This window comes from Coloeus monedula (assembly GCF_965178545.1).
Source record: "Coloeus monedula genome assembly, chromosome: 10".
Classification (NCBI taxonomy): domain Eukaryota; kingdom Metazoa; phylum Chordata; class Aves; order Passeriformes; family Corvidae; genus Coloeus; species Coloeus monedula.
In genome coordinates this window covers 26,451,031-26,478,279 of record NC_138790.1, presented here as the reverse complement: position 1 = coordinate 26,478,279, position 27,249 = coordinate 26,451,031, and the positions used below count along the sequence as shown (strand labels likewise).

The following is a 27,249-nucleotide window of genomic DNA, read 5'->3' as shown; positions in this document are numbered from 1 at the left end:
GTCCCGCCCTCGTTCCATCCCGCGTCGGCCTCGCCGTGCCGCTGTCAGCCGGGTGGATGGGCTGGTCTCTGCGCCGCCGGGACCCCGCGCGGAGCGGCTGCCCCGGTCCAGCCCCAGCTCGTGGTGCCCAGGGAACCTTTGTCTCTGCCACGCTAATAAGCTTTGCTTCAAACCCGTTGTTCAGAAAATTAATGGGTGATACTAATTTCCGGAAGCAAAATTATGCTTAAATTAGTTCACGTACAAGTTTCATTGCATGGTTTAGTGATGCTATGGCGATGGGGAGGAATGAAGCATTCGTATTGATATGGACAGCAACCACTTCGCTGTGGTTTGGATAAGGTTTGGCCCTTTGCTGGCGAGTACAAGACCTGTACAGAGCTGTATCATAAATCCTTCCAGCTCACTGTCCGTAGGGGCAATTTCAAGTGGAGGTGTGATGCTTCGTGGATCTCTGCTGACTGCCCATTCAGTCACTTGTCTTTGGTTTGGCCTATACTAGAAACCAGAGCTGTCATCAAAATGCATAGCTGAGGTTTTCTATAATTAATACATACAACTGTTGTTTTAATCTTGTCTCATTTTTTGGTGCACTTGGAATAACTTTTGAATGGTGATGTGACCAAAAATTGTTTAAATTCAGTAGCTGTGCCTATAAAGAATAATACTGTTCACTTTCCAGCTTCAGTGTTGGTTTTTACAGAAGGACACATCCAGTGTTTTTATGACTACACACATAGAGATATCACACATTGGCTAAACAAACAGGACTCTATTTTAGTCACACATTTTGCTGTTTTATTTCTGCATTTTGGACAGACTCCAGGCTATGCTGATGATAAGAATACACCCTCAGTAGTCAGAATCTACACTAGAAAAGTCTTAAGTAAGTATTTTTCTCTGAACTTTATTCCTTAGTTCTTAAAAAGAAGCATGAACTTCTCTAAACTCCATTTGTCTTCTCTAGTGGAGAATGTGGGCCTGACTGAACCATCTTTGTCCCTCAAATCAGTGTTACATATAATATTGGTTTTGCAGATTCTCAGAGTTGCAGTTTAAGCCCATACATGAACTACAGCTAGCTCTGTGAAACAGATCCTGTACATTTCCTGATTGCTTTGCTTCAACAAATATTCCCTTTCATTTGCTTTTCCTCACATTTCCTGTTCATATTTCCATTGGCTTTGCAGATCTCCTCCTTGAGGTTTGTTTTATTGTTCTTTGTTTTTGTGGGGGCTTGGGGGGCTTTGTTGTTACTGTTTTGAGGGGGTTTGGGTTATTGGTTTTTGGGTTTTTTTGTTATTTTTCCTGACATCTGCTGTATTTCTGGTCAGGAAACCCAGTACTCCTGAGACTTGTTTATGTTTCCCTTCCCAAAGAATTTTTGTACCATTCTTCTACTGCTTCGTACTGGGTTCCTTGCTGCAACAAGCTCAAAGAGCAGTGCTAATCACAGCACCTGCTCCAGGGATATGCAGACATTACATATCTTTTTTCTTTCCTGCAATATCCTTATTTAAATCCTTTGCATATGAGATTCTGTGTGTATGTGGTCATTGCACAGATAATGATCCGAGTGATTTTTCATACAGCCTTTAAAAGGGCTTTTTTTGCCTCCAGGGCTCTGTATATTTGAGTAAAGACAAACCACACACTCTCTACCTGTTCCGTTCCATTCCTTTCCAGGTGACATGTCCATTCAAGGGAAGGCTCTGACAGTCTCATTTATGGGGCCATCTCATCTATGTTAATTAGACCACTTTCATAAGCATATCATCTTATGGGTGAGTATGTACACATCTGTCCTAAACCTAAGCCACATTTATTACAATTAGAACTGTCTTCTTCAACAAGATCTATTTCAGCTGCACTTTTTACTGAATAATACAATTATCTGCTATTGTACCACTTGGTGTAGACTAAAGCATTTTTCTCCAATAATTTGGAAGTGATTAGAACTGTAAGAATAAATTAGAATAAATCTAGATCCATCACTGCTTTATGTTAAAGCTCTTCATAGATTAACATTTTTCTGAGAAAGCCTACATAGGTGAAGCTGCATATGTGATGGCTGTTATAAAATAAAACATTCAGGGTGTTACGAATAGATGTGAGGGTTTTGATAAGTCCCTGCCTTTTGCCCAGGCCTCCAGCAGCAGGCAGTAGCTTTACTGGGGAGGCCAGCACCCCGAAACCCGCTCTCACTCATAAGTTCTTTAATAATGGCCAATTCGGTCTATCATAGAATGAATTATTTATTTAATAGACACAAAACTAACACACGTAAGACTTTAAATAGACTATTTACTACACAGGACTAAAACAAAAAGAAACTACTACTAGACAAATACAGCACAGGGTTAAAGGTACCTATTAATTTTACAGCTAACAAAGAAAAAATATAAGTTGAGATCCAGTGTTTCTTACCATCCAATTTCTGATGGAGTGCACATTGAAATCCTTTCCCTCCATTCCCAGGAAAGTAACCGTGGACTCTGCATCCAAACTCCTGGGAGAAGTCCTGCACATTTTCAGGGTGTGTGTGTAGGAGGCTTCTGCCCATGTGATAATTTGTGTGTGCTTTTATAGTTCGTAAAACAGTGTCTCTCAGTCAGGAATATTTATTTTTCTTTTATCTCTTCCCACATCTGCTCTCCAGACTAAGATGTTTATTCTTACCTGAGAAAGTAAGGGCCTGAGCCCTTTTGGCGCCAGGGATGAACCCTTGCTGGGCCTTTGACCTGGCCTGGGTTGTCTCTTCCATATGCACCAACCATCTGTGGTAAGAGAGGGGGGTGGACATGTCCTGCCACACAGGGTCCCCGGGCTAGCCTTGTTCTTTCTGAGTAACCAAGTGGCCAGCACACAGTGCAGCCTGGCATGGTTCTGCCTCTGCTTTGGGTTCACTCTGTGCAAGGAGACTCCAAGCAGGCAGTAACTACAACTGAGTGCTCCATGTACATCTGTGAATAGCCATATAGGAACAGAAAACTTGTGTTCCCTCAAACTAAATAATGGAGAACAAAGAACACAATGGAACAGTAGTAAATTTTAAAAAGCCTATCAAAAATAAAATGGGTTAAAAGTAGCAACATTAAATTTTTTTTAGTAGCTTGTGAAAAATGCTTTGTAGTCTCCTTGTCATGTTCAAGGGTTTCTACAAAGCAAGTGCAAATTAATTAGAGAAGATACATTAAATGTAGCTTTATATGCCATCTTTAATTTGGGAGTTTACAACAAAATCAAAAAATCCAGATCCAAGAGTGAATTCTTATTTTACCAGTATCTCTGGGTTACTGACACAGATGCCTTTTCACTCCCCAGCCTCACCTGCCTTACAGAGGCACCGGCCGCCAGTGCTGCTTGCCATGTAGTCACACTCACCAGCATGGTTTAAGTGCTAAGCCCTCAGCAGCTACCCTGGATGCTGTGAAGACAGAGAAGCAAGAACTTGAAGAGATGTAGACCAGTTCCAACCTCACCTAAAGGCAAATCTGCCTTTCCAATAATTAAGTCTAAACCCTGCTGCCGAGCAGCTGCTTTTCCAGGCTTGGTACTTCCCCCCAGAACAACCTGAAAGGTACAATTTAAAAGTAAGATGCTCGGTGTAAAGGATTTTTCTCCTTCCCTCTCTCCTTGAGTTTGTTTGTGGATCACTGCCAGAGTTTGAGCTTCTCTCAGGTTCACCCAGGTTCAAGGTTTACCTTTGATGATCCTCAATTGAGGTAATTTTTTGTAAAAGGAAACGAAACCATTGTTACAGCTTTTCCTTCTACAATATTGCAACACACTGCACAAAAGAACATGCAGGCTCTCTAGTGACATTCTGTATTCTCAACATCTGCTTTCAACTGACCATTTTACTCAGAATCCCCAAGGAAAACCCTCCCCCTTCTGTTAGCACATGCTTCAGGATATGATCCATGTGTAGACTGCCAGCACTTACCATGATGCCAATCAGGTCTATAGCAGTTGGATTTTTTAAAACATTTAAGAGAAAAATGGTAAATATGTTCAGATTCATCAGGCAGTAGTGAGATGACACAAAAAGTTTCTAGGATTTGTATCTAGAACTCCTGTTTTGCTGCCCTGAGTTCCAGACTCTGGCTGTAGTGAGCAGAGATGGAATGAGAGATTGTATTGAGAATGAGAGATGTATTGGCTCTTCTTGTGTTTCATCTGAAAACAAAATCCCAAGTAGTAACATTTGGTCACATTTTATTACCACGTACTATATATGAAGATGTTTCTGTGAAAAAGGTCACCATGTATAGATGGTTGTGTTGGTTTTGCACACTCTGGTTTTTGGTAGTGGGAAGCCACAGAGGTGGCTTCTGTGCGAAGCTGCTAGAAGCTTCCACCATGTCCAGCAGAGCCAATCTGATGGCTCTGAAGATGGACATGGCACTGGCCAAGGCTGGCCAGTTAGAGGTAATTGTAATGCCTCTGTGATAACAGATTTAAGAAGAACGTCAAAACAAAGAGTGGTTCAGATTTTTCTAGCCAGAGGAGGAGGTGAGAATATGTGAGGGAAACAACATGGAGACGCCAAGGGCAGTGGAGAAGGAGGGGGAGGAGGTGCTCCAGGAGCCAGAGCCGAGATTCCTCTGCAGGCCATGGTGAGGCCATGGTGGAGCAGCTGTGCCCCTGCAGCCCTGGGGATTCACGGGGGATGCAGAGATCCACCCGCAGCCCGTGGGGGAGGTGCCCGTGCTGGAGCGGGTGGATGCCTGGAGGAGGCTGTGATCCAGTGGGAGACCCAGTGGAGAGAGACGGCCCTGCTCTCAGGCTGGAGCAGCCTGGCCTTGCAGGACTGCACCCCGTGAAGAGTGACCCACATTGCAGCAGTTTTGGGAGGACTGTGTGCCCATAAGAGGGACTCACAATGCAGCAGTTTTGGGAGGACTGCTGCTTGTGAGATTGGAATCACGTTGAAGAAGTTCGCGGAGAACTGTCTCCCGTGGAAGGGACCCCATGGCCTCACAGGGGAAGGACTCCTCTCCCTGAGCAGTGGAAGAAAACCTCGGGTGACAACTGACCAAACCCCCCCCCCCCGCCCTGTCTCTTTGCACCGTCAGTGGGAAGGAGGGAGGGGCTGGGGGAAGAAAAGGGGTTTTTAAGGGTTTATTCTACTTCTCATTATCCTCCTCTTATTTTGTTAGTAATAATTTCACTTTGTACTTCTAAGTTGAGCCTGTTTTGCCCTTGGAGTGTTTTCTCCCAGTCCTTATCTCCACTCATGAAGCCTTCATTAAATTTTTCTCTCCTCTGCCCAGCTGTGGCCGGGGAGGGTGAGCGAGCAACTTCGTGGGTGCCTGGTATTTGGCCAGTGTCAAACCACAACAACGGTAAAACACTTTACTGATTCACATATGAGAGGAACTTCAGTTTGTTTACACCATCACCATGCTGCACACAGCAATTGGAGAATAGGCAAGTCCATGTTCTAGAGAACTGACTTTTCTTAAAACACTTGATTTGAAATAATACCTCTCACAGGTACAAAAATTCAAAACAGAAAGAAAAGAATGCATTTGTGAATGTAAAAACACAGTAAATAAAGAAGTTTATGGTATTGCCATGAAAGACAGTAAATACAGTTATTGTAGAATCTGTATGCTATGGTGCACCCTCAGTAGTGACACAAAAACATTGATTAGTAAAACTAGTTATACTCACAAAAGCTGCAAAATACTGCATTAGGATACAACTGAAAAGTAGCTTTTGACATAATCTTTATTAGACATTTTTTTAACAATGGAAAAGCATAATTTCTGTTGCAATAGCTGGTCGTGCCGTTACGACTACTCAAACAGGGGAACACAAACTGTGGCATCACAGCACAAAGACCAGTCAGCAGAAGTTAATGCTATTCTTAACCTGCCTCTTCACCCATTACTTTGCTTTTGCAGATTTTCAGATCACCTTCATGTATAACCAGTTTGCCAGCCCAGTGGCCTGCAGAAAGCATCAGCTGCCTCATGGGGTCACAGCAGGCTCTGCTAATGGGAGTGACAGCTCAGCTACACCAGAGCAGGGTAGAGCAGCAGTGTAACATGAGCCCTCACCCTGACTGAATCCTCAGAAGCAGTCCCACGTGGACTCTCACACACACCTAAATCTAGGTGGGAGAAACGTTCCGAAACGTTCCTGTGCAGTACAGGGGTTAAAAAAAATTTCAAAGCAGAAGCAAAAAGGGAAAAAATTACTTGGTAAATGTAACAATCAATGTACAGCTCCATGTAATAATGAGAGTTCTACCTGATGTAGGAAAACTTAAGCAGAACTATACTAGTTTAGAGCTACAGAAATTCTCAGCATAGCATACTGAAGGCCTAAATTTGCAAGTAAAGCAAATCCAATTACCCATCTTGTCTCAGGCAGATGTGCAAAGTTGGCAGCCGAAGACATTCGGCCGGTAAATACTGGCTCAAGATCCTGGCACAGGAAAGCAGTTCATCTGATCCAGATGTTTGTTTTTCCTGAAAATGTATTTATGAGCAGTGTTCTGAGTTGTTTCACAAACTGCTTAGTAAGAGAGCAGAGAGGAATCAAGTTTATTTCATGTTGCGCACTATTCTTCTGCAGTGGTTCATCTTCATCTCCCCCAACGCCTGCTCCAGTTGCTGGATAAGGTGGAGAAGGGTAGCAGGGTCAGTTTGCAACACCTGGGCAGTTTGATCTTCATTTTGGTTAAGATGTAGCTTCATAGTCACAGCAGGCTTGATCTGTTGTCTCAGACTTCTGCTTGCAAGCTGCAGGAGGGGTTCAGTGGGATGGGAACAGGGAAATGATTGATGGTTATCAATGTTTGTACTTAACAGTTCTCATCAGGTTTGTAGAACCTGCCTGAAGGACTGTTCAGAAACCCTTTCCATACACATTAAAGATACACACAAGCTACTATTGTGTTGTAAAATTAAGGAATACTAACCCACTTTAATCAATGCTTTCATAATGTTTCTGAAAATTAGGTGATAATCAAGACCAAATATGTTTAGTATATGTTAATATGTTAAAAACACCAATAGAGCTATGAACTCAATTTTCATCGGGCAACAAGTACTTTGCATCATTGCTTATCCTGTTTATCTCACAACTGGCTGTGGGGCGCTAACAAAGTCATATCAGTTTTAAATACATGAAGTACTGCTGCCTCAATTATTTTTACATTGTTTAGCAGGTTTTTATTATGTTAAAAAAAAGTGAAGTAAAATATGGAATACTAAAAACATCAGGGAAGTCACCTGCACATCCAGTCTCCACTCCAGACTGTGGTAGCTAGGAAGCCTTGGCGCCAGCTCTCCAAGAATGCTCCTGATCTCTTTCCTGTTGTCAAGGTATAGCTGGAGCAAGGATTTGTTCAATTCATCTGAGAATCCCAAAACATGAATGGAATCTTGGAAATCAACCTCAGAAATCTAGAAATAACAATTTAGGCCTTAATATGGAACTATATAATCATTGTTTCTTGAAAACCAGGTAAAACTGTAACTAAACATCACATATGCTATGGTGCAGTTATTTTCCTGCAGGAATGTCCAAGTACAATTCTACACCTTGGACAAAACAAATATCCAGGTTTTAAAGATGTTGATGTATTACTGCAGATTTGCATGAGATTCAGGAAGTTTTTTTAAAGAAGAACATTCGACCCCCTCACATGTAAGCCTTCACATCAAAGGCCAAAACACGGCATGAGGGAGCACCTCAGCTGCGTCACAAGGCAGGACATGCTGCATGAATCCACTTGTCAGGGTGCTACTGTGCCACTGATAACCAGACTACAAACACCCAGCAGCCATCTGCATGTGAGCAGCACAAGGCACAATGTTCACGCTCCTGTCCCAAGGGCAGGAGAAGCTTCACAGGTCACGGCCTTTGCGCTGACTGCAGCAGCCTGACACAGCATTGGGGAAGCTGTTACTGACTCCACAGAAAATGCCATCTTACCTCTCCACTGCACCACCCCACAAACACAGTCTGTAACCAACCACATTCTACCACAGTGCACTATAACCCGTCAGTCAAGAGTCCTTGTTTCAAGTAAAGGCTCTGCACCATTTCCATCCCCTCCCCACCTCCTCTTGGAAGCATGAGTTTAATCTGGCATTCCTTGTCTCTGTATCCCTTCTCCATGTAGTCATTGCTCAAATATTCTACTATATCAATAGTTACAAGTCTTTCCAATGGAAACAGTAATTGTCCAACTACTAATCTTTTAGTATTTGCTTATACCCACTCAAACTTTTGATGCCAAGAGCTGAAAAAGCTCTCACACCCACATTGGACAAAGACAAGGAATGCTGACCAGGGGGCTAGTCTAGCCCACATCCTGTACAGTAGCTGAACAACAAACTCTTCGCCTGAGTTTTATTATTTAGAGCTTAATCCTGAAGTGAGTTTCTCCATATGTAGTAAATTACACTATTTGTCAAGTTTTCACTTCAGATACTGAATACAAATTCCAGAGTTATATATGCAGAATGCAATGTTTCAATAATACAACAGCATGAGATATCTTTTTCTGAAATTAAAACAATACATGTCATTAAAATTTTGAGCTATGTTTTCCCCATTTATCAGTATTTTTAGAGGTCTAAGTATTCAGAAGACATCTCTTGAGTGTATTCCCGCCCTTACAGAAAGGTATACTTGCCATAAGCTTGGAACTCTCAGTAAGAAGATACACTAGTCCTTCTACCCCGTGCTGAATGGTGTCAACGCCAATGTTGAGCTTTCCTTTAAAGAAAGCACAAAGTGCTTTACTTGCTAACTGCCACAGCAATGAGACTCAAAGCTGCAAATTTATCCAATGCTTAACGTGCAAAATATGTTTAGGAAAGAAAAAGAGAGTTTCACACCCTTCAAATAATAATGTACAGCATGTCAGAAACCTTCTCAAACCAAACCATCAAAAGCAAAAACCTAAGAAAAACACAAACCAGTGTCTTATGGCATGGTACAGAGAAGGCTTTGGGTCGGAAAAGAGATCTCTGTAGCCCTCCCCGCAGCAGGCACGAAGCACCGACCCCCGCGATGCTGGAGCTCCATGCCGCCGGCCCGTTCCCTCGGCCCCGCACCGCCGTGCACCGGGGACTCGGGGGTCCTTCGTGGCCGGCGCAGAGCCCACCGCATTCCCGCCCTCCTGCCGCGAAATCACTACGGCCCGGCCCGGTCACCCCGCTCCCTACGGCCCCGCTCTCACTGGCGGCGGTCTCGCAGGCCCGCGGTGCCGCTCCTCGCCGCAGCTGCTCCAGTGCCAGGCGCCCCAGCTCGCCGATGGCTGTAAAGATAGAGAGAGAAGAGACCCTGCTGCAGCCCCGGCCCGGCTCGGTTCCCTCCCGCCCGCGGAGCCCTCGCGGCCCCGACCTCCTCCGCCGCCGGCCCGCGGCAAACAGCCCAGGTGCGCCCGGTGCTCCGCCGACAGCACCAGCAGCATCGCCGCAGCTCGGCCACCACCGCCGGAAGGGGCGGCGCCCCGCAGGCGCCTGCGCGGGGCCGGAGCCTGCGGGGACGCGGCTGCGGCCGCCCTGGGGGCGCGGCAGCTCCGGCAGTCGGGAGCGTCCTGGGGCAGCGAGGCTGTGACTTGCCCGGGAAGCGTGGGAGAGCGAGCGAGGGTTGCACCGGGGACAGACCGAGTGACGGCTCTCCCCAAGTGCGTGTTGCTGCAGCGAAACCATTCTTCTGTCTTACAGAGCTGTGCTGAAGCGAGGTAACAGATTTTGTGTTTCCTTTCCTTCCTGATTATTCTGTTATTCCACCTTCAAGCAGCAGTTCAAGCCCACTTCCATGTACAGCCCCCGTAACGCGGAGATCTGGCTGTGTAATCCAGACGCTGACGCTGCTGCTCCGGTGTGCTGAAACCACAGCAAAATGCGTGTCCCTTGTTAAATAAAGCCAACAACAACCAACCAACCAACACCCCCCTAAGTTATTAAAGTTATGTATAACAACTTCTCATAACTGTTTTACCTTTAAGAGACAGTTCATTTTGTTAAACACAAAGGCTGAACAACTTTTGAAGGTTTTTTTAGAACAGAATGTTTGGAAAATGTGAGTGGAAAAAAAACATCACTGCATTTTGTTAACACCTGGAAGCACTAGCTTTTGCTCAGACAATGCTGCAGTTTTCTCCAAGACTGGCAGTCACAGACACAGGCTATCCCAGTGACTGAAGCAAGCTTCTCTTTATATGGAGTATTAAAACGTTGTCAAGTTTTAGCTTCAAACTCTGAATACAAATTGCAGAATCATACATGCAGATGCAGTTTCAATAAGACTCCTAGGTGAAATGCTGTGTGTTCCAGCGTAAGTTTTTAAAATTTACAAACTTAAAAATTGTCATAGATATATCTACATGGAAATATTTGTAATGTTATGGCTGGGAAATAGGCACAAGTTCCTGTGAAGCCCGTGGGAGTCCTTACACTCAGGTTAGTTGTCTTCTCCTCTCTCGGCCGAGAGTTTGGCTTTAGGACTTAAGACAAGACATCCTCCAGCCATAGGAACTCCACATACACATCCCCACGCCCGTGCTGCTGCGTGCTGACGGAGGAGGCGGCCTCGCACGAGCTGCGCTCCAGCTGCTCCCGCCGGGGCTGCCTGAGGGCTCCGCCCTGGCCCCGCGCGCCCCCTGGCGGCAGGGCGGGAGCCAACGCGGAGCCACGCCCCCCAGCGGAGTTAGGCCCGCCCCGCCGCAGTTGAGCGACAGCCCTTGTGGCCAATGGGTTGTCCCGGGCCGCCGCCCGTGGCGGCGCGGCGGCGGGCGGGACTTCCGGCGCGGGCGCCGATCGCACGGAAGGCGCCATGGCGTCGGCCTAGGCCGCCCAGGGACCGCGGGGCTGCGGGCCGCAGGTGAGCGCGGGGTGGGTCCCCCGGGCAGCAGGTGAGTACTGGGGCGCGGCCGCTAGGCACCCTGGGCGCTTAGGCTGTGCGGCGGCTGAACACTTACGGGCCTGGTGCTCCATTGCGCAGCGCTTATTCGCCTCCACCCTTGGAGTGGTGAGGCGGGGCCCGGTTCCGTGGGCGGCTTAGGCCCAGCCAGGTCCGAGCCCAGCTGGAGCGGCCACGGTCCCGGCACTGCCCGGGACCGCGGGAGGGAGATGAGCAAAGCGGAGCGGAGGCCTCTGGAGAGTTCCCCGAGCGTCGCTCCTGGCCCGGTGGAAGCTCGACCCCTGCTCGCGCGTTTCGTCTTGCCGGGTATATGTTTCTTGAGACTGGCTGTGCTCCGAGGTGCTGGTTAGGTTTGCAGGATAACGAGTAGTGTGGAGTCTGACTGGCTGAAAGCCCAGTTCTTAGTAAAAACGGTAAAATTAAGGGAGAGGAATTGTTCCTGCATCTTAACAGGTGTGAATGCTGATCTTCGCGTGCGTCACTGTCCAGTTTTGTGATAGGTCTGAGGTGGAGATTTGTGTCAGTAATGATATGATGGCATCAAAATGGAAGAATTCAGATATGGGGGGGATTAGAGAATGCGAGTGAGACTTACTGTTATTAGCTATCTAGTTTTTGTTCCTCTTCTGCTTATGAAATTTTGGAAGGTGCAGCCCAATCTACCAAAATATTTGGAATTTGTCACAAAGTTTCTGTATGTTCATATGGCTTTTTGTGATTGCTGTCAGGATTATAATATTATTTGGCTTTTAAATAATAGAGTTTAAGCTTGTTTCATACAGATGTACAAGTTGTCGGTTTTTTTCCAGAAGTGGGAGGGAAAAGCTGTTTTACTGAGAGAGCTGAAACATGAACATGGAATTGCTTTGTGTTGTATTCTGCTCTGAAACACATTTTAAGTTGATTGAGATATAAATGTCTGAAAAATTCATTTTTATGTGTGGTTTGTGAAGCCTGATCTGTGAATATTTGCCAAAAGCTGTGAAAGTTCTTGTCTATGTCTCAAGCTGTGTAACATCTTTGTGACCTCTATCTTAAACGTGCTTAGTGTGTTTACTTCAGGGGTGTCTTACTGCTCATAACTATGCTGGTCCAGCACCCTCCACATTTTCTCCTCCTCATTTCTGTCCTGTTCAGTCCTGTGACAGAGGGGTGCAGCACCTCAGGCTCAGTTTGGTTTGTGAGTTTGAGCATGGAGAGTGGGAAGAAATGCTCAAAGTTAAGGACAACTTTGTCTTTACACGCTGGCAAATCACGTCTAAAGTGCAGAAGGTTACTGCAGTCAGGTTTAACTTATTTTATGTGATTTACAGTATAGTCCTTTTCCACACATCTGCATTTCTGTGTGCTTTGAGCTGCCTCCCTCAGCTGAGAGGGGGCATGCTTTCCAAAGAGCCATGGAATTTCAGGAATTGTGAGGCTTTTTGGCTTGCATTTGAGGCAGCAGATCCTGAGCATAGAAGAATTTGTGTGTATGTAGCTTTGACCGCGAAGACTACACTGTATATGCATGTTGTTTGCAAGCACCACTTTAATTCTGGTATTTTCTAACCTTGCTTAATGCTCTCTTAGTGCTGTTCTCTGTGCTGAATTTGCTTTATTGGTTAAAGTGCTGTGATAGCTTCAAGTGTATTGTTGCTTCTGTCATAGTAAAAATGGCTGTATTTTTGAAACAATGGTTCTTTTATCCTTCCAGTTTCACCGATGTCCTCTTTTTTAGGGCAGGCTGATGAGAGAAGGTGATAAATGTTAATTTAGTAATAAAAATTCATTAATTTTGTAACTCACTACTATTTCTTTCCCGTGAGTGGAACTTCATTTCTGTGAACCAGTTGAAAATTTCACAAAGCATTATATGTCTGATTCTGACCAAGTTAGAATCATGACAACTGTTTGTGAAAGTATCAGCTGTTTTCTCCAAATAGTAATAATGAATTCCAATTATCTTCATGTTAGCTTAAATCAAATCTTTCTCTCTGGTGTTTGCTTTAATGTTGAGAACTTCACATCATGCGACAATGCTTTTTGCTTGGAAAACCCATGAAGGATAGGTCAGGACCGGAATTCTTAGGTGTTTCTTGATTCTGAAGAAGAAAGTAGTAGTGTTGGCTATGATTTCCCAGTTAAGTCAACAGACTGTTTTCAGAAGAAATATCTACAGTCAAATGAAAACAAGTTCACATGGAACTATTTATATAAGAAGCCACGATTTGGAGGTTTTTGACAAAAAATTGCTTCATCAAACGTTTTGGATGACCTAATTGAGTTGTTTGTGAAGTACTTTTAATTACTCTAGTAAAAGAAGTTAGAGGAGTTTGGATAATTATATTATTAAGCGCATACTGTCCACTTTTAAAACTTGTCTGTTAATTATTTTAATTCTTACATCTATCTTGAAATCAGAAATGGATCCATTTCTGTTGTTTTGTGTTGCAACTATTTTGTGTAATTTCCAGTATTATCTTACTTTGAGATTGGAAGAATCTCTAGAGGGACTTAGTCATCCATCTGTGGACCATACAATTCTCTTACATTCAGTAGTGAAAGGGGTTAGATTTCCTGCTGAATGTAACACTTCATTGGTGCTTGTTTTGTACCCGTGAGTATGAGGTGTACTTGATTGTGTATATTTAAATTCTGAATGTTGGGTCTTCTAGCTTGATCATGTTTAGGTGTGAGCTTTTATAAAGGGAATAAGATACTTCGTGCTTTCTGTGTTCTTAAAGAGGTTGCTTGTCCACAGTCATGTTGTAGCTCAGCAGGAGAGAAATCTGAAGTTCCTCTGTGGACAGCTGGTTGTTGTGCGTCTCCAGACTGCATTGTGCCCATAGCAGCAGTACAGACAGGGATGGTCAGTAGTGACACCTGGGTGCAGAGGCCCTGCTCTGTGCTGCTGGGTTGTGGCTTTTAGAAGCGAGCGCTCAGCTGGAGGTTCTTCCTGGCTGCTGGGCACTCACAGTGACTGCCACCATTCTCATGGGGTTGTTCTTGATGGCAGGGTATTTCTAGGAATTAATAATGGTTAGGGTACATGCACCTCTCTTACTCTGTGCCGAAGCAGTAAGCAAGAGGCTAGTTGGGGGAGGCTGCAATAGACCATGGAATAGAAATGGAAAATTGTCCTAAGGAGTTTTTGTTGTTTAGGTAGTCCTTGTCAAAGAAAACCAAAAAAGTAGTAGTTCAAGCACTAAAATGCATTACCTCCATTAGAAGTTCTGTTAAATAATAAACTTTAAATAGAATAAACTTTCTATGTGAAAGAGTTCTCTGTCATTCTCTTTTAAGACTGTGTCCAGCAGACAAAGGCTGTTGTCCATCCAGGTGGATCACAGCACAGAATCCCACCAAGTTTTTTTCCCTTTGAGCTTGTGTTGCTTAATCTGTCCAGCTGAACTCGGTAGGATGGGCAGATTGTAGGAGCATGATAGAGAGATGAACAGTAATTGTTGTCTCTAGAGTGCTGTAGATGGAAAGGCTGTTAATAAATGATCCAGAATATCTTAAACTGGCACTTTGGTGAAGCTGCATTGGTGGGAATTCTGCTTTAATGAAATAAAGATGATAGAATATAACATCTGGGGAAAAGAAAGTGAAAGGGTAAAGTCAGTAAAGATGTAAGAGAGAACAAATGCTAGTTTAATTTTTTTAGGGGAAGAGAGGCATGGAAGTAATCCATCCTGTATTTTGGGAGCATCCAATAGGATAGAAGCCTCTACATATAGCTCATGGGAAATGGAGGAGAAATTTGAGCATCTTGCCAGGATTCTTTCCCACCTCCCAAGTCTTTCCTCTCTGAAAGTCTCTATCCCTTTGTCAGCTAACCATTCCTCCAGTTCAGATTGCATTTCTCGACAGCACAAATGGAAGCTAAATCTCACCTTCTCACCTGTTGCTGCAACTGGTTTTGGATGCTTGACTTTACAATTTTGCTAGTGGAATTTTTACCTCTGAGTGCAGACTATGAAATTACCTTGTGTTTGTGTTATGAACTGAAAGCTCCACATTGGATGAAATGCCTATGGACACATGGTATTGAACATTTGAGATTAAAAGTTTGCAGAAACACCATTTCTTACTACATTAAACATGATACTGAGTGGATGTTGCAAATTTGCACCATGTTGTTCATGAATTGTGAGAGCACAGGTTTTGCAGGTCCTATAGTAAGTGTGGAGGAAATTGGTCTTTCACAGACTTAATCAGTCACAGAAATTACATTTCACCATGAATCATGTTTGTGATCTAGATCAGGACTCTCATTGAAGCCAGAAGAATAATTGTTTGGAAGAGACGAGTGGAAAGTAATCTGTAATTCATTTCAGAGAGCACCAAGTCTCTAAACAGCAGTACTGGGGTGTATTATGTTGTGTTAGATTTTTCTGTGCGAGAAAGAATAGAAATGTTTAGAATTCAAACATTCTGTCTTTATAATATTTGTGTTGTATTTGATGGGACAAATTCTGTGGTTTCAAACACAAGTATGACCCTAAGCCTAATGGAATGAAATCTATTAACCATTGTAGCTAATGCACATACTGAATTTGAGGGGGAGTTCAAAGTTCTGTTCATGCAAATGTTTGGTGTCCTTTTGTTTTGTTTGTTTCTTGGGATTTTGTTTTGAGGGTATTTTGTTACTCCCAATGACTTAAGTAAGAGTGCAATGTCATTGCTCATACAAGGAAGGCATTCAGGTCCTTTGTTTATTTAATACATTTTAAAAAAATCTTTGGCAAAGGAAAAGTATTAAAATGTTTGGTTTTCTTCTCTAACCCCTCTTCCCGCTTTTTTTTTTTTTTTTTTAAACTGACGAATGATAAGTGAGCAATCTAAAAGCACAATCTAATCTGTTAGGAAACAAGCCTCCTCCATTTTCCGACACAAGCTGTTGGGGTTTGCTCCTGGTTTTGTTGTACATTTATTAGCAAAGCAGAATTTACTTCCTTTTAAAGTCATGAGCTTGGGAAGTGCACCTAAGCAAATTTTACATAATAGTTGTGTCACTTGTTTTTATAGTTCTCAAAAATGCACATGCTTTCCAGGAGATCAGAGCTGCTGCCCAAGGCATGTGTCACATTGGAGCGTCTCTGAGTTTCTCTGAGGTTGATAGAACTGGTCTTTCTTACCACTTGGTATCACATTGCTTTTGCAAGTGTATATTTGGAATACATACTTTTAGTGGAATTATTCCAGGTACATCAGGAATTTTGCTGATTTGGATTTATGCTAAAAGAAGGGAAGTTTAAAATGTAGTGTCTAAGGATGATTAATATAATGTAAAATGTTCATCCCTTTGTACCCCTTGCATTGGTTTGTGGTGCCTAAAGCCTTTTGAAGTCTTGCTCTTAAAATTTTTGTAGTTTATGCATGCAGTCCCTCCCATGGAGGTTACATGCTTCTAGCAAAAGGAACTTCTAAAGTAATCATAATAACTAAGATTATTTGTTTCTCAAGGTATACATTGAATAACATTTTGCACACTTCTTTAGCAGAAAAGTTTTAAGTGATCAAGAGTCCCGTAAAATGACACAGGAAAGTATTTGCTGTGTGCTTTGACTCTGATTCTTTTTTTGCAGGTATTGAATAAAATATGCTGTTGTCAATAGGAATGCTGATGTTGTCTGCCACTCAGATATACACTATTGTGACTGTGCAGTTATTTGCCTTCCTGAATCTTTTACCTGTGGAGGCAGATATTTTAGCAGTAAGTATAATAATATTTTTCTAAATGGATGAAATCTCTATAAAATTGAATCATCTCTTCAACTATTCTATTAATGAATCAGTTAATAGAATAAATGCTGTATCAGGTTGCTTGGAATGGAATTGCCTTAACAGTTTACTTCAATAAACAATAAGTTGTACCTTTTCAAATGGGTTTACAGATGGTTTGTCAGGTACCGTGACAGTGAAAGCACCTAATTCCCCTAGTCATTTACAAAGGTCCACTCTGACCAGATGTCCTGTAGACTGTTATAACCCTGTTAAAAGAATTCCATGCTTTGGTTTAGACAGCAGTTTAAGTTTTGGTGATGGGTGCTATTTTCTAGGGTTACTGAAAATAAATAAATGATCTTCTATGGCTAGTGTAATTTATTTGTGTGTGCTGGAGGCCTTGTCAGTAAGAGTTTTTGTGTATATTACACCTAGATGTAATTTTTAAGTAGCTGAAGATACCTGCTGTCATTAAGGAAAGTAATTTTTGGGTGTGTAGAATTTGAAATGATCAGGTTAATAAACAGTATAATGAACACAGATCAGTGGTAAAAGCTGTTGCTGTGCTGTTTATTACCAATTCAATATATTGTGGCATTTTAAGGAGAAAGTTATAAATGTCTTTGTAGGATAGAGCTTAAGCTACTGAAATAATTAAACCTAATTACTGTAGGCTGCTTGTTCCAGTGAAATGGAGAAGAGTTGTTAATGTCATATCAGTTTTGGAGAACAGAGTGACAAACTCTAGGAGACAAATATTAAAATAAAAATACTTAAAAGTTTGCGGTAAAGTGGGGTTGATGAAAACTAAAGTGTGTTATTTGGATTCTCAGGTTGTTACTATTGTATAAATGCTTCTTGTAGAAACAATATAAAGAAACAATGCAAATAGATAATTGCTTTATTATGGCACTGACACCACCATTTTATTGTGAAATTTTAAACTGTCTTCCTATGGTAAACACAATTTCCCTTTCCTCCCTTTTCTCTGTCACCAAGCCTGTGCTTCCTCTTTTCATAAAAGCTTAACTTTTGTTCTTGCTTCTTCCTCTCTTAGAAAAGTTATTTAAAGCAAAAGAAACAACCCATCCCAACATCAAAAAAGAAAAATAGGGCATTTTGGAAGTTTAGTTGGATTTTTTTTTTCTAAGCTTTTGCGTGTAGTATTCTAAAATAATTCCATGTAAAAACAAAGTGTCTTTTCTTCTTGGATATTTGGAAGTTGCAGATTTATTGTGAGAATATCTTGAAGGCAGAAATGAAGAGATGAACTAGACACTAAACTTCTATACAAAGAAGCCAGTGGAATGCTTAAGAGATGCTCAGAAGAGGGAATGTTTGCACTGTGTCACATGGAATTGCTGGTGTATAGATCACTTACAGTCTTGAGAGATTTCACAGTTTAATGATTACCCATTTGTTAGCAAAACTCTGTCCAGAGTTTTGGGTTTGCCAAGGAAAGAAGTTCTTTTCCCTTTTAATTTGGGAGCAGTTTTATGCTTCTGTGTTCTCGTATAGTTGCAGCCTCAAAGGGTCATGTCTGTGTAAAGTGCTGTTATGTGCATGTGAGACAGGATTGGTTATTTTGTAGAAAAGGGGTAAAAAGAAATAGGTTTGTGATGAACTCCTGGCTTAAGCGGGGGCTTGCCAAGTGATTCAAGGGAAAACTGACAGTAGCACGAGCTCAGGACATTTTGAAGAAGGTGGATGGAAGAAGGTGTTGCACTGGTGCTCTCTGTGGTGGAAGGTCAAGAGGAGAGGTTGTGCGGAGCACATTGGTTACACAGAACAAAGAAGCTTCCTTGAAATTTGGCTCCATTCCTACCTCTTTCCCCTCAAAGTTTGTGGGAAGAAAGCTCCTTCAAAATGTTGCTCCTTTGGAAGACTTCAGATAAATCATGGCACTGTTTTTCTCTGAACTATAATTTGAGCTCCCTTGTCTAAGCCTGGCTTGTAGGAAACATCCCTCTGGAGCAAACACGATCCTTACGTGGCTGTTGTGTGTGACAGCTGGATGATATGATGAATAGACAAACACTTCTGACTCGCTAAACTGTTTAGTTAAACAGCTGATGCACGTTCAAGTCAGTTAACTGTAGAGTTCACAACTTTTGCAGGAAACACTTTTTTTTAATGAAAAAATATACCATACATACGCTTAGCACTTTTTTCTGTGTGAATTCTGCATTGGTCAGGCATGTTATACAGCCAGAGAAGATGAACAAAGAAAGGGGGAACAAAGCTTCCACAGATTTAAGGTCTTTTACAGTATTTTTCTGTTTTAAAATGAAAGCTCATAGTTATTATAAAACAAAACCGAAGAGATACTTTTCAGCTACTAATCTGAATGTATAGCAGGGAATTGGGAAGGGATGGCATAGGGAGGCTATTCTTTGTCTACAGTGAAGCACCTCTTAAAAGCTGTTCTTCCCTGTACACCAGTGAATTCAGGGCAAAACACCCACCACCACCATCCAATGAAAACTCCACATCCAAATGTCCCAGCTCTTCAGATTTTTGCTCGCTTGGTTTGTTAGTAGTTTCTGTTCTGCTGATATGATGGTATTTGAATTTTAGGCAGTAGAAAGAAAAATTTACCATATAAATAATTCAACAAAATATCTGTTACTTACTTTCTTGTTTTGACAGCTAGATAAGAAAAGAATGATGTTACCATGTGAGTAGAAATAGGTGGAATAAACAATTTTGTGATTTCATTGACGTGGTCACAGGATGTCCTATGTCTGATAAATATTTTCATCTAAAAAAATACACAGTGTTGTTTGGTTTTGTTTATACTTGTTAACTATTTCTGTCTTGCTGGAAACCTAATTTTTTAAAAAAACTTTTTCTCTTAGTATAACCTTGAAAATGGAACCCAGACTTTTGATGATCTACCTGCTAGATTTGGCTACAGACTGCCAGCAGAAGGCTTGAAGGTAAACATATCTATCTATCTATCTATCTATATATATCTTGTGCTGGTATAAGCTGGGCTAGAGTTTATTTTCTTCTCAGTGTCTGGTATGGAGCTGTGTTTTGGGTTTGTGCTGAACACAGGTGATAATATAGAGATGATTTTGTTATTGCTGAGCAGTGCTTATACAGAGCCAAGGTCTTTTCTGTTCCTCCTACTGCCACACTGGTGAGGAAGTTGGGAGTGCATGGGAGTCTGGGAGAAGACACAGCCAGGACAGAGGACCCAAAAGGATTAAAGGGATATTCCAGACCGTATGACATCATGCTCAGTATATAAAGTGGGGAGAAGAAGAAAGGAGGGGGACTTTTGAGTATGGTGTTTGTCTTCCCAAGTCACTGTTGTGTGTGATGGGGCCCTGCTCTCCTGGAGGTGGCTGAACACCTGCCTGCCTGTGGGAAGCAGTGAATGAATTCTTTGTTTTCCTTTGCTTGTGTGTGTGGCTTTTGCTTTTCCTATTAAACTGTCTTTATCTCAACCCACAAGTTCTTTAGCTTCTACCCTTCCCATTCTCTCCCTGATCCTGCTGGTGGGGGAGTGAGTGAGCAGCTGCACGGGGCTTGAGGACTGGATAGGGTAAAACCCCCACAATCCTTTTTGGCACCCAGTGTGGGGCACAAAGGGTTCGGGATAATGACAGATTTGATTGGGAAGTGCTAGATTGAATTTGAATGTTGAATATATGTAGAGAGAACTGTATCTGCTGAACGTTTCCTCCATAAGCTAGAAAAGATAAAAATTAAAGGAATGTAGTTCGAGGAAAAATAAGGACAGAAATTATTAATCAACTGCTCAAACAAAACAAATGTGCAAACAGATGTTGCCTGTGAATAGGCAGATTCTTTTCCTAAGAAGAGGATTTTGGTAGTCTTTGTCTACTTAAGGAGAATTTGTTGAAAATTTTTAACGAATTAATTAAAAATAGGTAAATAATGGAAATCTAAGGTAACTTTGGTAGACGGCTGTTGTTTCTGTTTTGATGGCAATACTGATACATGGTGTCAGTTACCTTGCACTGGAATCAGCAGATGCCAGACTTAATTTTGTTCTGATACAATTTTTTGAAAAATGTATTTGGAAGATTCATTGTCTCCATACAGTCATATGTTGGCAAGCCCTTTCATGTTGTGAAGGGTGGCAAGGCAAGAGAGATTATTTCCTTACGTGTGGCCCACATTTTGTGCTGTGTAAAGCAATTGTAGCTCTGTTTTTTGGGAAGTTACAAGTGTTGTCAGTTCGCTCCTCTTGTTGCATTTCTCAAGCTGCTGAATAGAGACGGTCAGGGGCTGCAGCTCTGCCATGGTGCCTGTGCGTTGTGCCCAGCACTGGGGCCAGGGGCAGGGGTTGTGATTGGTCCTGCACCCTCTCCTTACATGGTTTCATTTCAATTGCAGTCCATACCCTGTAGCAGGTGAGAAGGTCCGGCCATTCTTCCAGTGCCCCTTCAAGGATGGGTTGCACTAGTGCTCTTCTATTTTACTCTGTATCAATAAGTGGGGAAAATGCAGATAACACATATATGTTTTTGTTACTTTCCTGTTAGAGTGTCTTCTTGAAATAGCATCGTGTTGGGCTAGGGATGCTGGGCTGTGACTTGAGAAGCAATCATAATACTGTCAAGAGAAGGCATTTAGAAAGTGCTCACCTAGTGCTCATCTATTGAATTAGCAAAAAAAATTTTTTTAAGTTTTCTTAATCCCATTTTCATTGACATGGAAAAACATGTAAGTATTTATACTATATGAAATTGTAAAATGCACCTAGGATTAGAGAAGACAGAAGTAAGATGTAAAGGTTTGCAGATGTTAATGGAACTGGAAAGGGAAAAACTATATTGACTTCATGCAAAATGATTAATGTGCAAAAACTGTCCAAGATGGATATGGCCATGGGAATACAGGTTAGGCTGTATCATTATTTTGCGCTGGATTAGAAATTCTGAAGACCCAATGTCTTCTGAAATGCAGCAGCGAGAATGTTTTGTGCAGCAGGATAATTACTTTTCGTGTCTGTAGTGTGGTCAGTACCTTCACTTTGGACACAGGAAGATGTGTAGGTGGACTGAGTGAAATTAACAGGAGAGAGATTAAGTTGAAAGGAGGAAAATGGGAAGGAACTGTGAGAGGTTAAATAAATGTATCTTCCTTAGACAGTGATGATAAGGCACATTCTGCTCTTTCTGGGTTCTGCTAAGGTAGTAGCTGTCCAGACATACTGGTGGCAGTAGTAACTGGTGTGAAGGCTTTTATTCCTTTAATCTCTGTAATGTAAGATAGAGGAGGTAGAAACTAAATTGTTTAAAAATAAACTACATATGGTGATGTTAACACTGTGAACTGGTGTCGTAGTCCTGTTGCTTAGAAAAGTACTTAAAAGCCAGATGAATATCCAGTTCAGTTGTAGTCTTCACATTCTCTGAGGCTGTTTGTTGCTGAGATTATGCAGCTGATGCTTTTTGGTGTGCTGTGCCGAGTTCAGCACCAACGGGCATGCTCCTTCTTTCTGGCTGCCTGACCTGAGGTGCTCTGCAGTGACAGGAACCATTTGTTTCCTTTAGAGTCACATTTGTACAGTCAGTGTTAGTAAGTTTGTTCATTTTGGATAAAATGTATTTTCTCTTCCACTCCGGCAATTGAAACACTTGTCTGCGAGAAAGGTGGTTGTGTCTGGCCATCCAGGCAGTTTAGGGCTTGTGGGAAGTTCAGGCTTCCTTACTTTTTTTTGCTGTGGAAGTGGCTACATGGAATCAGTCATGTGGCTGTGATTTATTTGTCTTGCTGTCCCTTTGAACATTGTATGAGGGTTTATGACTGAGACGTATATGCTTTTACAGCTTAGAATTCTTATACAAAAATTTAGGCAGACCACCTTGCAAATTCTGGAGAAGGGGAGTTTGTATATACACCCCTATGGAGACCATTAATAGCCCGTGAGGGCAGGGAGTTGCTTTTGTGTTACGTCTGTCTGTAGCCGTATGGCCCCAAAACTGCCTCTGCAGCATTATTAATGTTGCAGTGTTGAGAGTAACCACTATGCAAAAAAAAGAAGCTGGTGTTAAGGTAAAAGGGTGGATCACTCTTTATTTTCATGTTGCCCTTTTAATCCCAAAGGGTAGTGAAGTACTGTGAGAATTCCTGTAACTCAGGAATTTCTCTGCAGTTCCCCTCAAGAAGGCTTCGTTTCCATGTCCAGTGGATGTTATCACGGGGAGAAGGTGTGTTAAAGCTGTGTAGTTGTTTACTGACTATATGGAGAATTGGGGTGATTAAGTGATTTACCCAAGTAGTGAGCCAATTTAATACACCAAAAATAGATGTAAGGAGCTTTGATTCTGACCTTTTTAACTGTTAGAGAGCTCTGTGTCTTAATTAAGGTAGATGTCATCACATGTGTAGAAGTGATGGAGTTTTAGACCTGAATATTATACTAAAACTTTTTCTTTGCATTAAGGTTTTAATTACTTTTAAAAATTGCTATGATATTTGTTACAATAGGATGCAAATGGTATACTCTTTCAATGCTTGTGATGAAGATTTATTAGTATGCAAGTTGTAAAACACAATCTGTCAGATTCTGTGGTAACTGGTACCAAAGCATAAATGTAAGTGCTCCTCAGTTAAATAGTTCCTCGATTATAGACAGTTAAGAATGTATGGTAGCATTAAGGACAAGATGGTCCAATCATAGCCAGCCTTTGGCTTCTGTAGATGCATTTCTTGATCTGTGACACGGTGTTGTGTGATTCGTGTAAAACCTCTCCGTAGAATGCAGTTGGTTCCCCAAGGGCCAGTCTAGTTAAAGTCGAGAGAAGACTTTGCATGGAGCCATGTGCAGTGAGTCTAGCAGTGTGTGCTGTATGAATTGGGGAACCTTAGCAACCTACATTTAGCTGTCAGCAACTCAGTTTAAAATTTTCAGTGGTTATTGCTTTAGATTGTTACAGACTTTGTAGTGTTGTGCCTGTCACCATGAACTTGGCAAAGAACAAGATTGCTGGTGCAGCCTCTCTGCCAAAAATGATATTATTGCAAAACTAAATTCCTCAAAACAAAATTTCTTCTCTATGTTTTAATTAAACTTTATGAATAACATTTTTAAAGTATAAGATTATATATAAAGAATTAAAAGTACGTTTAAACTGATGGTTCATATAAATACACACTGTGTATATATAGACTATCATACATATTTGTGTATGTGTATTATGTTTGTGTATATAAACTGTATATAAAAACTTACACATATTCTATATATTTAAACTGACAGTTGACTTGTACATTGATATGCAATTATGTATTTATTATATATATTTCTAAACAGCTGATGACATCTCTATCTAAAGCTGTCGGTGAAAACTGGAAGCTTAGGATATATCTAGACATGTAGCAGTAATTTCTTCAGCCCACAGCAGTGCAAGTTCTCATGATCTTTATTTGCATGAAACACACTACTTATTTTTTTTTTTTTTTTTTTTTTTTTTTTTTGCAATTTACCTCTCTTTAGCTATATGATAATTTGCAAGTCTGGTAGGAATATTCCTCTGTCAAATGCTGTTCTGCTGCATTAGTGTTAGAAAGCCTCTGTCACACTGTGACCTTACCATGCACAAGACCCAGGAAGGTGATTTTCTGAAGAGAGGTATTTCATGTGAAGGGTAGGCAAAACTTCTCTGGGTGTCCAGTCTGGATTTTTCTGTAGTTTGGTATCACAATATGTTGTGAAGAGATTTAACAAAGGGGAGACTAGTTAATAGCAACCTAATAGTTAATTAACTAACATTAAGCTAGCTAATCAAGAAGCTCCTTCTCAGGTGATCTAGAGAGCTGACCAAGGAAGCAAGCCCATTCTACCAAGGGGAAAAGGGCCGGCCCACTCCCTTCAGAGTTTGGACAGGCAGTGCTGTACAATGTGCCCCGTGTGCTACTGGCACTGTTGTGTGTGGCAGTATGGAGTAGTTCTGGCACTGGGGAGGAGGGCTGAAGGGAGTAGTCAGCCTTGAAGTCGCAGCATTGGGGAGTGGAACTCATGCCGGCACATCCCATATTCAGGTGAGTGTGCTTCCTGTGAGAGCAGCTGTAAAAGTTTTCAGCAGATGTAAAGTGTGAGGTTATGAGAGTTTCTACTTCGACATTTTCAGTGGTGGAGAGCTCAGCCACCTAAAAACAACTGAAAGATTGCTTCAAAGTCGATATTGCCAGAATTTCCTACTTCTGTGAAGCTTTCAGCTGTAGCTTATTGAGTGATCTTTGCTTATCACAGCAAACCAACTATTTTGTATGCTGGGTCGGTGCTGGGGTCATACATGGAACTTTGCTTGTGTTCTGTTGTTAATTGGTGAGTTCTGAGTTTGTGTTGGTGCTTCTTAGGCCATTGTACTTCTGATTTCTTGATTAGTCTCCATATGTCTTAGAATAATAGTTACACTATATTAATGTAGTATATGCCATCTTATTGTACCTTGCGTTACACTGCAAAGTCTGAGTATGATGGGATTAGAAAAACTGTATTTTCTTTCAAACTTTCTAGTTCTTTACAGACATAAAGATTCTGATGAATCAAAATACATAATCAGGGAAGTAACAGAAATCTTGCTATGGTATAGGGCTGAGCTGATAATAAGAATTTCTTTAGCTATTGTATAAAAATGTGCAGTTTTCTTTCCATATACTTGCCTATCAACCCCCTTTTGTTAAAGAAAAATGAAGCTTCTGTTTCTGCTCCTGTTTTCTAGGGATTTCTAATAAATTCCAAACCAGAGAATGCATGTGAGCCTATAGCGCCACCTCCTCTGAGAGACAACTCCTCTGGTGCTTTTATTGTGTTAATCCGAAGGCTGGAGTGCAACTTTGATGTCAAGGTAAGATTTGATTTCCCCTCACCCTCTGTTTCAGAGGTGCTTCAGAAAAATATCTGTCACTAACAGTGGAATAGATACTGATATGAAGGGGAGGGAGAATTTTATTGTCTCCAGACAGATAAAGCAGAGCTCACCAAGTCCAGCCAATAACCTACCTGTGACTAAACACCATTATGTCAACTACACCAGAGCACTGAGTGCCGTGTCCAGTCTTTCATTAAACATCTTCAGGGATGGAGACTCTACCACCTCCCTGGGCAGCCCCTTCCAATGTTTTACCACCCTTTCTGTGAAGAAATTCTTCCTCATGTCCTCTGGCACAGCTTAAGACTGTGTCCCCTGGTATTACTGATGGTTGCCTGGGACAAGAGCCCTACTCCCACCTGGCTGTACCCTCCTGTCAGAGTTGTAGAGAGTGAGAATGTCACCTGTGAACCTCCTTTTCTCCAGGCTGAGCCCCCAAGCTCCCTCAGCCACTCCTTGTGCTTCAGACCCTTCCCCAGTTCCATTCCCTTCTCTGGACATGCTCCAGCCACTTGATCTTTAAGGTCCCTTCCAACCCTTAACATTCTATGATTTTAAAAATGCAAAATTAGAATGATTTGTGTTTGACTGTGGTTTTCTTGGAAATTAATCTGATACAATGGGGCAGCTAAGGATGTCTTAAGAAAAGCAGGGCTCTTCAGTTTGTTGTTCACTTTCGTGAACTAAAAAGAGATTCAGCTGGATTTGCTTTTGCTGCTGTGTGGTAAGTTCAGTTATGTGGTAATTGAAACGTATAAATTCTACGTAGACTGTAGATTGCACCTGCAGAAGCAGGTTCACTGCATGTAATCTGCCTTCACATCAGACTTGGGAATGGCACATAGCCTGTCCTGGGGATCCTGCCACCGCATGTGCATATGGCTCAGTGGGAAAAGAAAGGGGGACAAATGGCTACTTGCCTTTTGTTCCATGTCCTCTTTGTCTAATTGTTGCCCATACACTGACGGGACAGTATTGCTTCTGGGGACATGGTTAAAGGAACAGGTCTGAATTTGGAAGACTTCTACATTGCCGTTGAGAGGTCTCCATAGTCAGTCCTCTATGGATTATGTCACAGGAGCTCTGTATGTAAGAATTTTTGGTTACGTTTTATATTCCGTATGTTGATAGGAAAGGGGGTTCCCACTCATTTCTTCTTAGACAAAGAGCAAAGTAGCAAGTGGATCAGCATTTCCAAGGTGAGCATGGGTATCTGCATACTCTGTGCCCAGCGAATCCACATCTTTAGTATATTGTTAATACTCCTGCAGTATTGCATTGTATAATTGCATGCATAGTACAGCATTTTCCCTTAAAGTTTCTGCCAGAAAGTGGCATGTGTGCTGAGATGTGAGCTGGATTACCCATCAACTACTTGACCGACAGAATGCATATTTTAACAAAAATGGAAAGTTGTCTCTCTGTTTTATGTTGAAAATGACAAGTGCAGGTACATAGTTATTTCTTGATTTCTTTATGTATGCACTATGGATATTTTCTGTGGTGATGCAATATTGGCCAAACTCCCAACCATGCATGTATGTTAACATCTTAAATGGATTTACTTTTTTTTTTTTTTTTTTTGGTTTTTTGTAATATTGGGATTTCTCAAGGTGTCTATTCTGCATTTTCCAGTAACATTGTTCTGATGTTTGAAATACAGTCATTAGCGATATGGGAAGAGAATCAATGTTGTTGGGATGAAACCCAAAAGTTTCTCAAGGTGCTCTAAGTGCTTTTTGCAGCTTGCGATGAGTTTTTTTTATACTGTGGCGGATGCAGT

General features: G+C 41.9%; 2 protein-coding genes across 3 annotated transcripts in view; one reads left to right on the top strand and one right to left on the bottom strand.

Moving 5' to 3' along the window:
- Nucleotides 1-5,621: 5,621 nt before the first annotated feature.
- On the bottom strand, nucleotides 5,622-9,471 carry COMMD2 (COMM domain containing 2). Its single transcript, XM_082288454.1, has 5 exons — nucleotides 9,373-9,471; nucleotides 9,209-9,286; nucleotides 8,660-8,742; nucleotides 7,248-7,421; nucleotides 5,622-6,755 (listed from the first exon to the last, which is right to left on the bottom strand). The coding sequence occupies exons 1-5, from the start codon at nucleotides 9,440-9,442 to the stop codon at nucleotides 6,558-6,560; spliced, it is 603 nt and encodes a 200-aa protein (XP_082144580.1). The 5' UTR covers nucleotides 9,443-9,471; the 3' UTR covers nucleotides 5,622-6,557.
- A 1,303-nt stretch (nucleotides 9,472-10,774) lies between these two features.
- RNF13 (ring finger protein 13) overlaps nucleotides 10,775-27,249 on the top strand; it is a 30,334-nt gene continuing 13,859 nt past the window's right edge. Inside the window, exons 1-4 of one of the 2 annotated variants that reach the window (XM_082287888.1) lie at nucleotides 10,775-10,857; nucleotides 16,470-16,597; nucleotides 19,467-19,547; nucleotides 25,317-25,442. In XM_082287888.1, the coding sequence (XP_082144014.1) occupies nucleotides 16,484-16,597; nucleotides 19,467-19,547; nucleotides 25,317-25,442 (321 nt within the window). In that variant the 5' untranslated portion in view covers nucleotides 10,775-10,857; nucleotides 16,470-16,483. Of the gene's footprint in view, nucleotides 10,889-16,469; nucleotides 16,598-19,466; nucleotides 19,548-25,316; nucleotides 25,443-27,249 lie in introns of both variants that reach the window. The other variant, XM_082287889.1, reaches the window with a different exon arrangement.

Excerpts from the sequence above, each read along its gene's own strand:
- COMMD2 (XM_082288454.1), bottom strand. The coding sequence starts at position 9,442 with ATGCTGCTGGTGCTGTCGGCGGAGCACCGGGCGCACCTGGGCTGTTTG. Across the intron at positions 9,287-9,372 it reads GCGGGCCGGCGGCGGAGGAG|CCATCGGCGAGCTGGGGCGC; the intron begins GTCGGGGCCGCG and ends CTATCTTTACAG. Across the intron at positions 7,422-8,659 it reads CTGAGAGTTCCAAGCTTATG|ATTTCTGAGGTTGATTTCCA; the intron begins GCAAGTATACCT and ends TGTTATTTCTAG.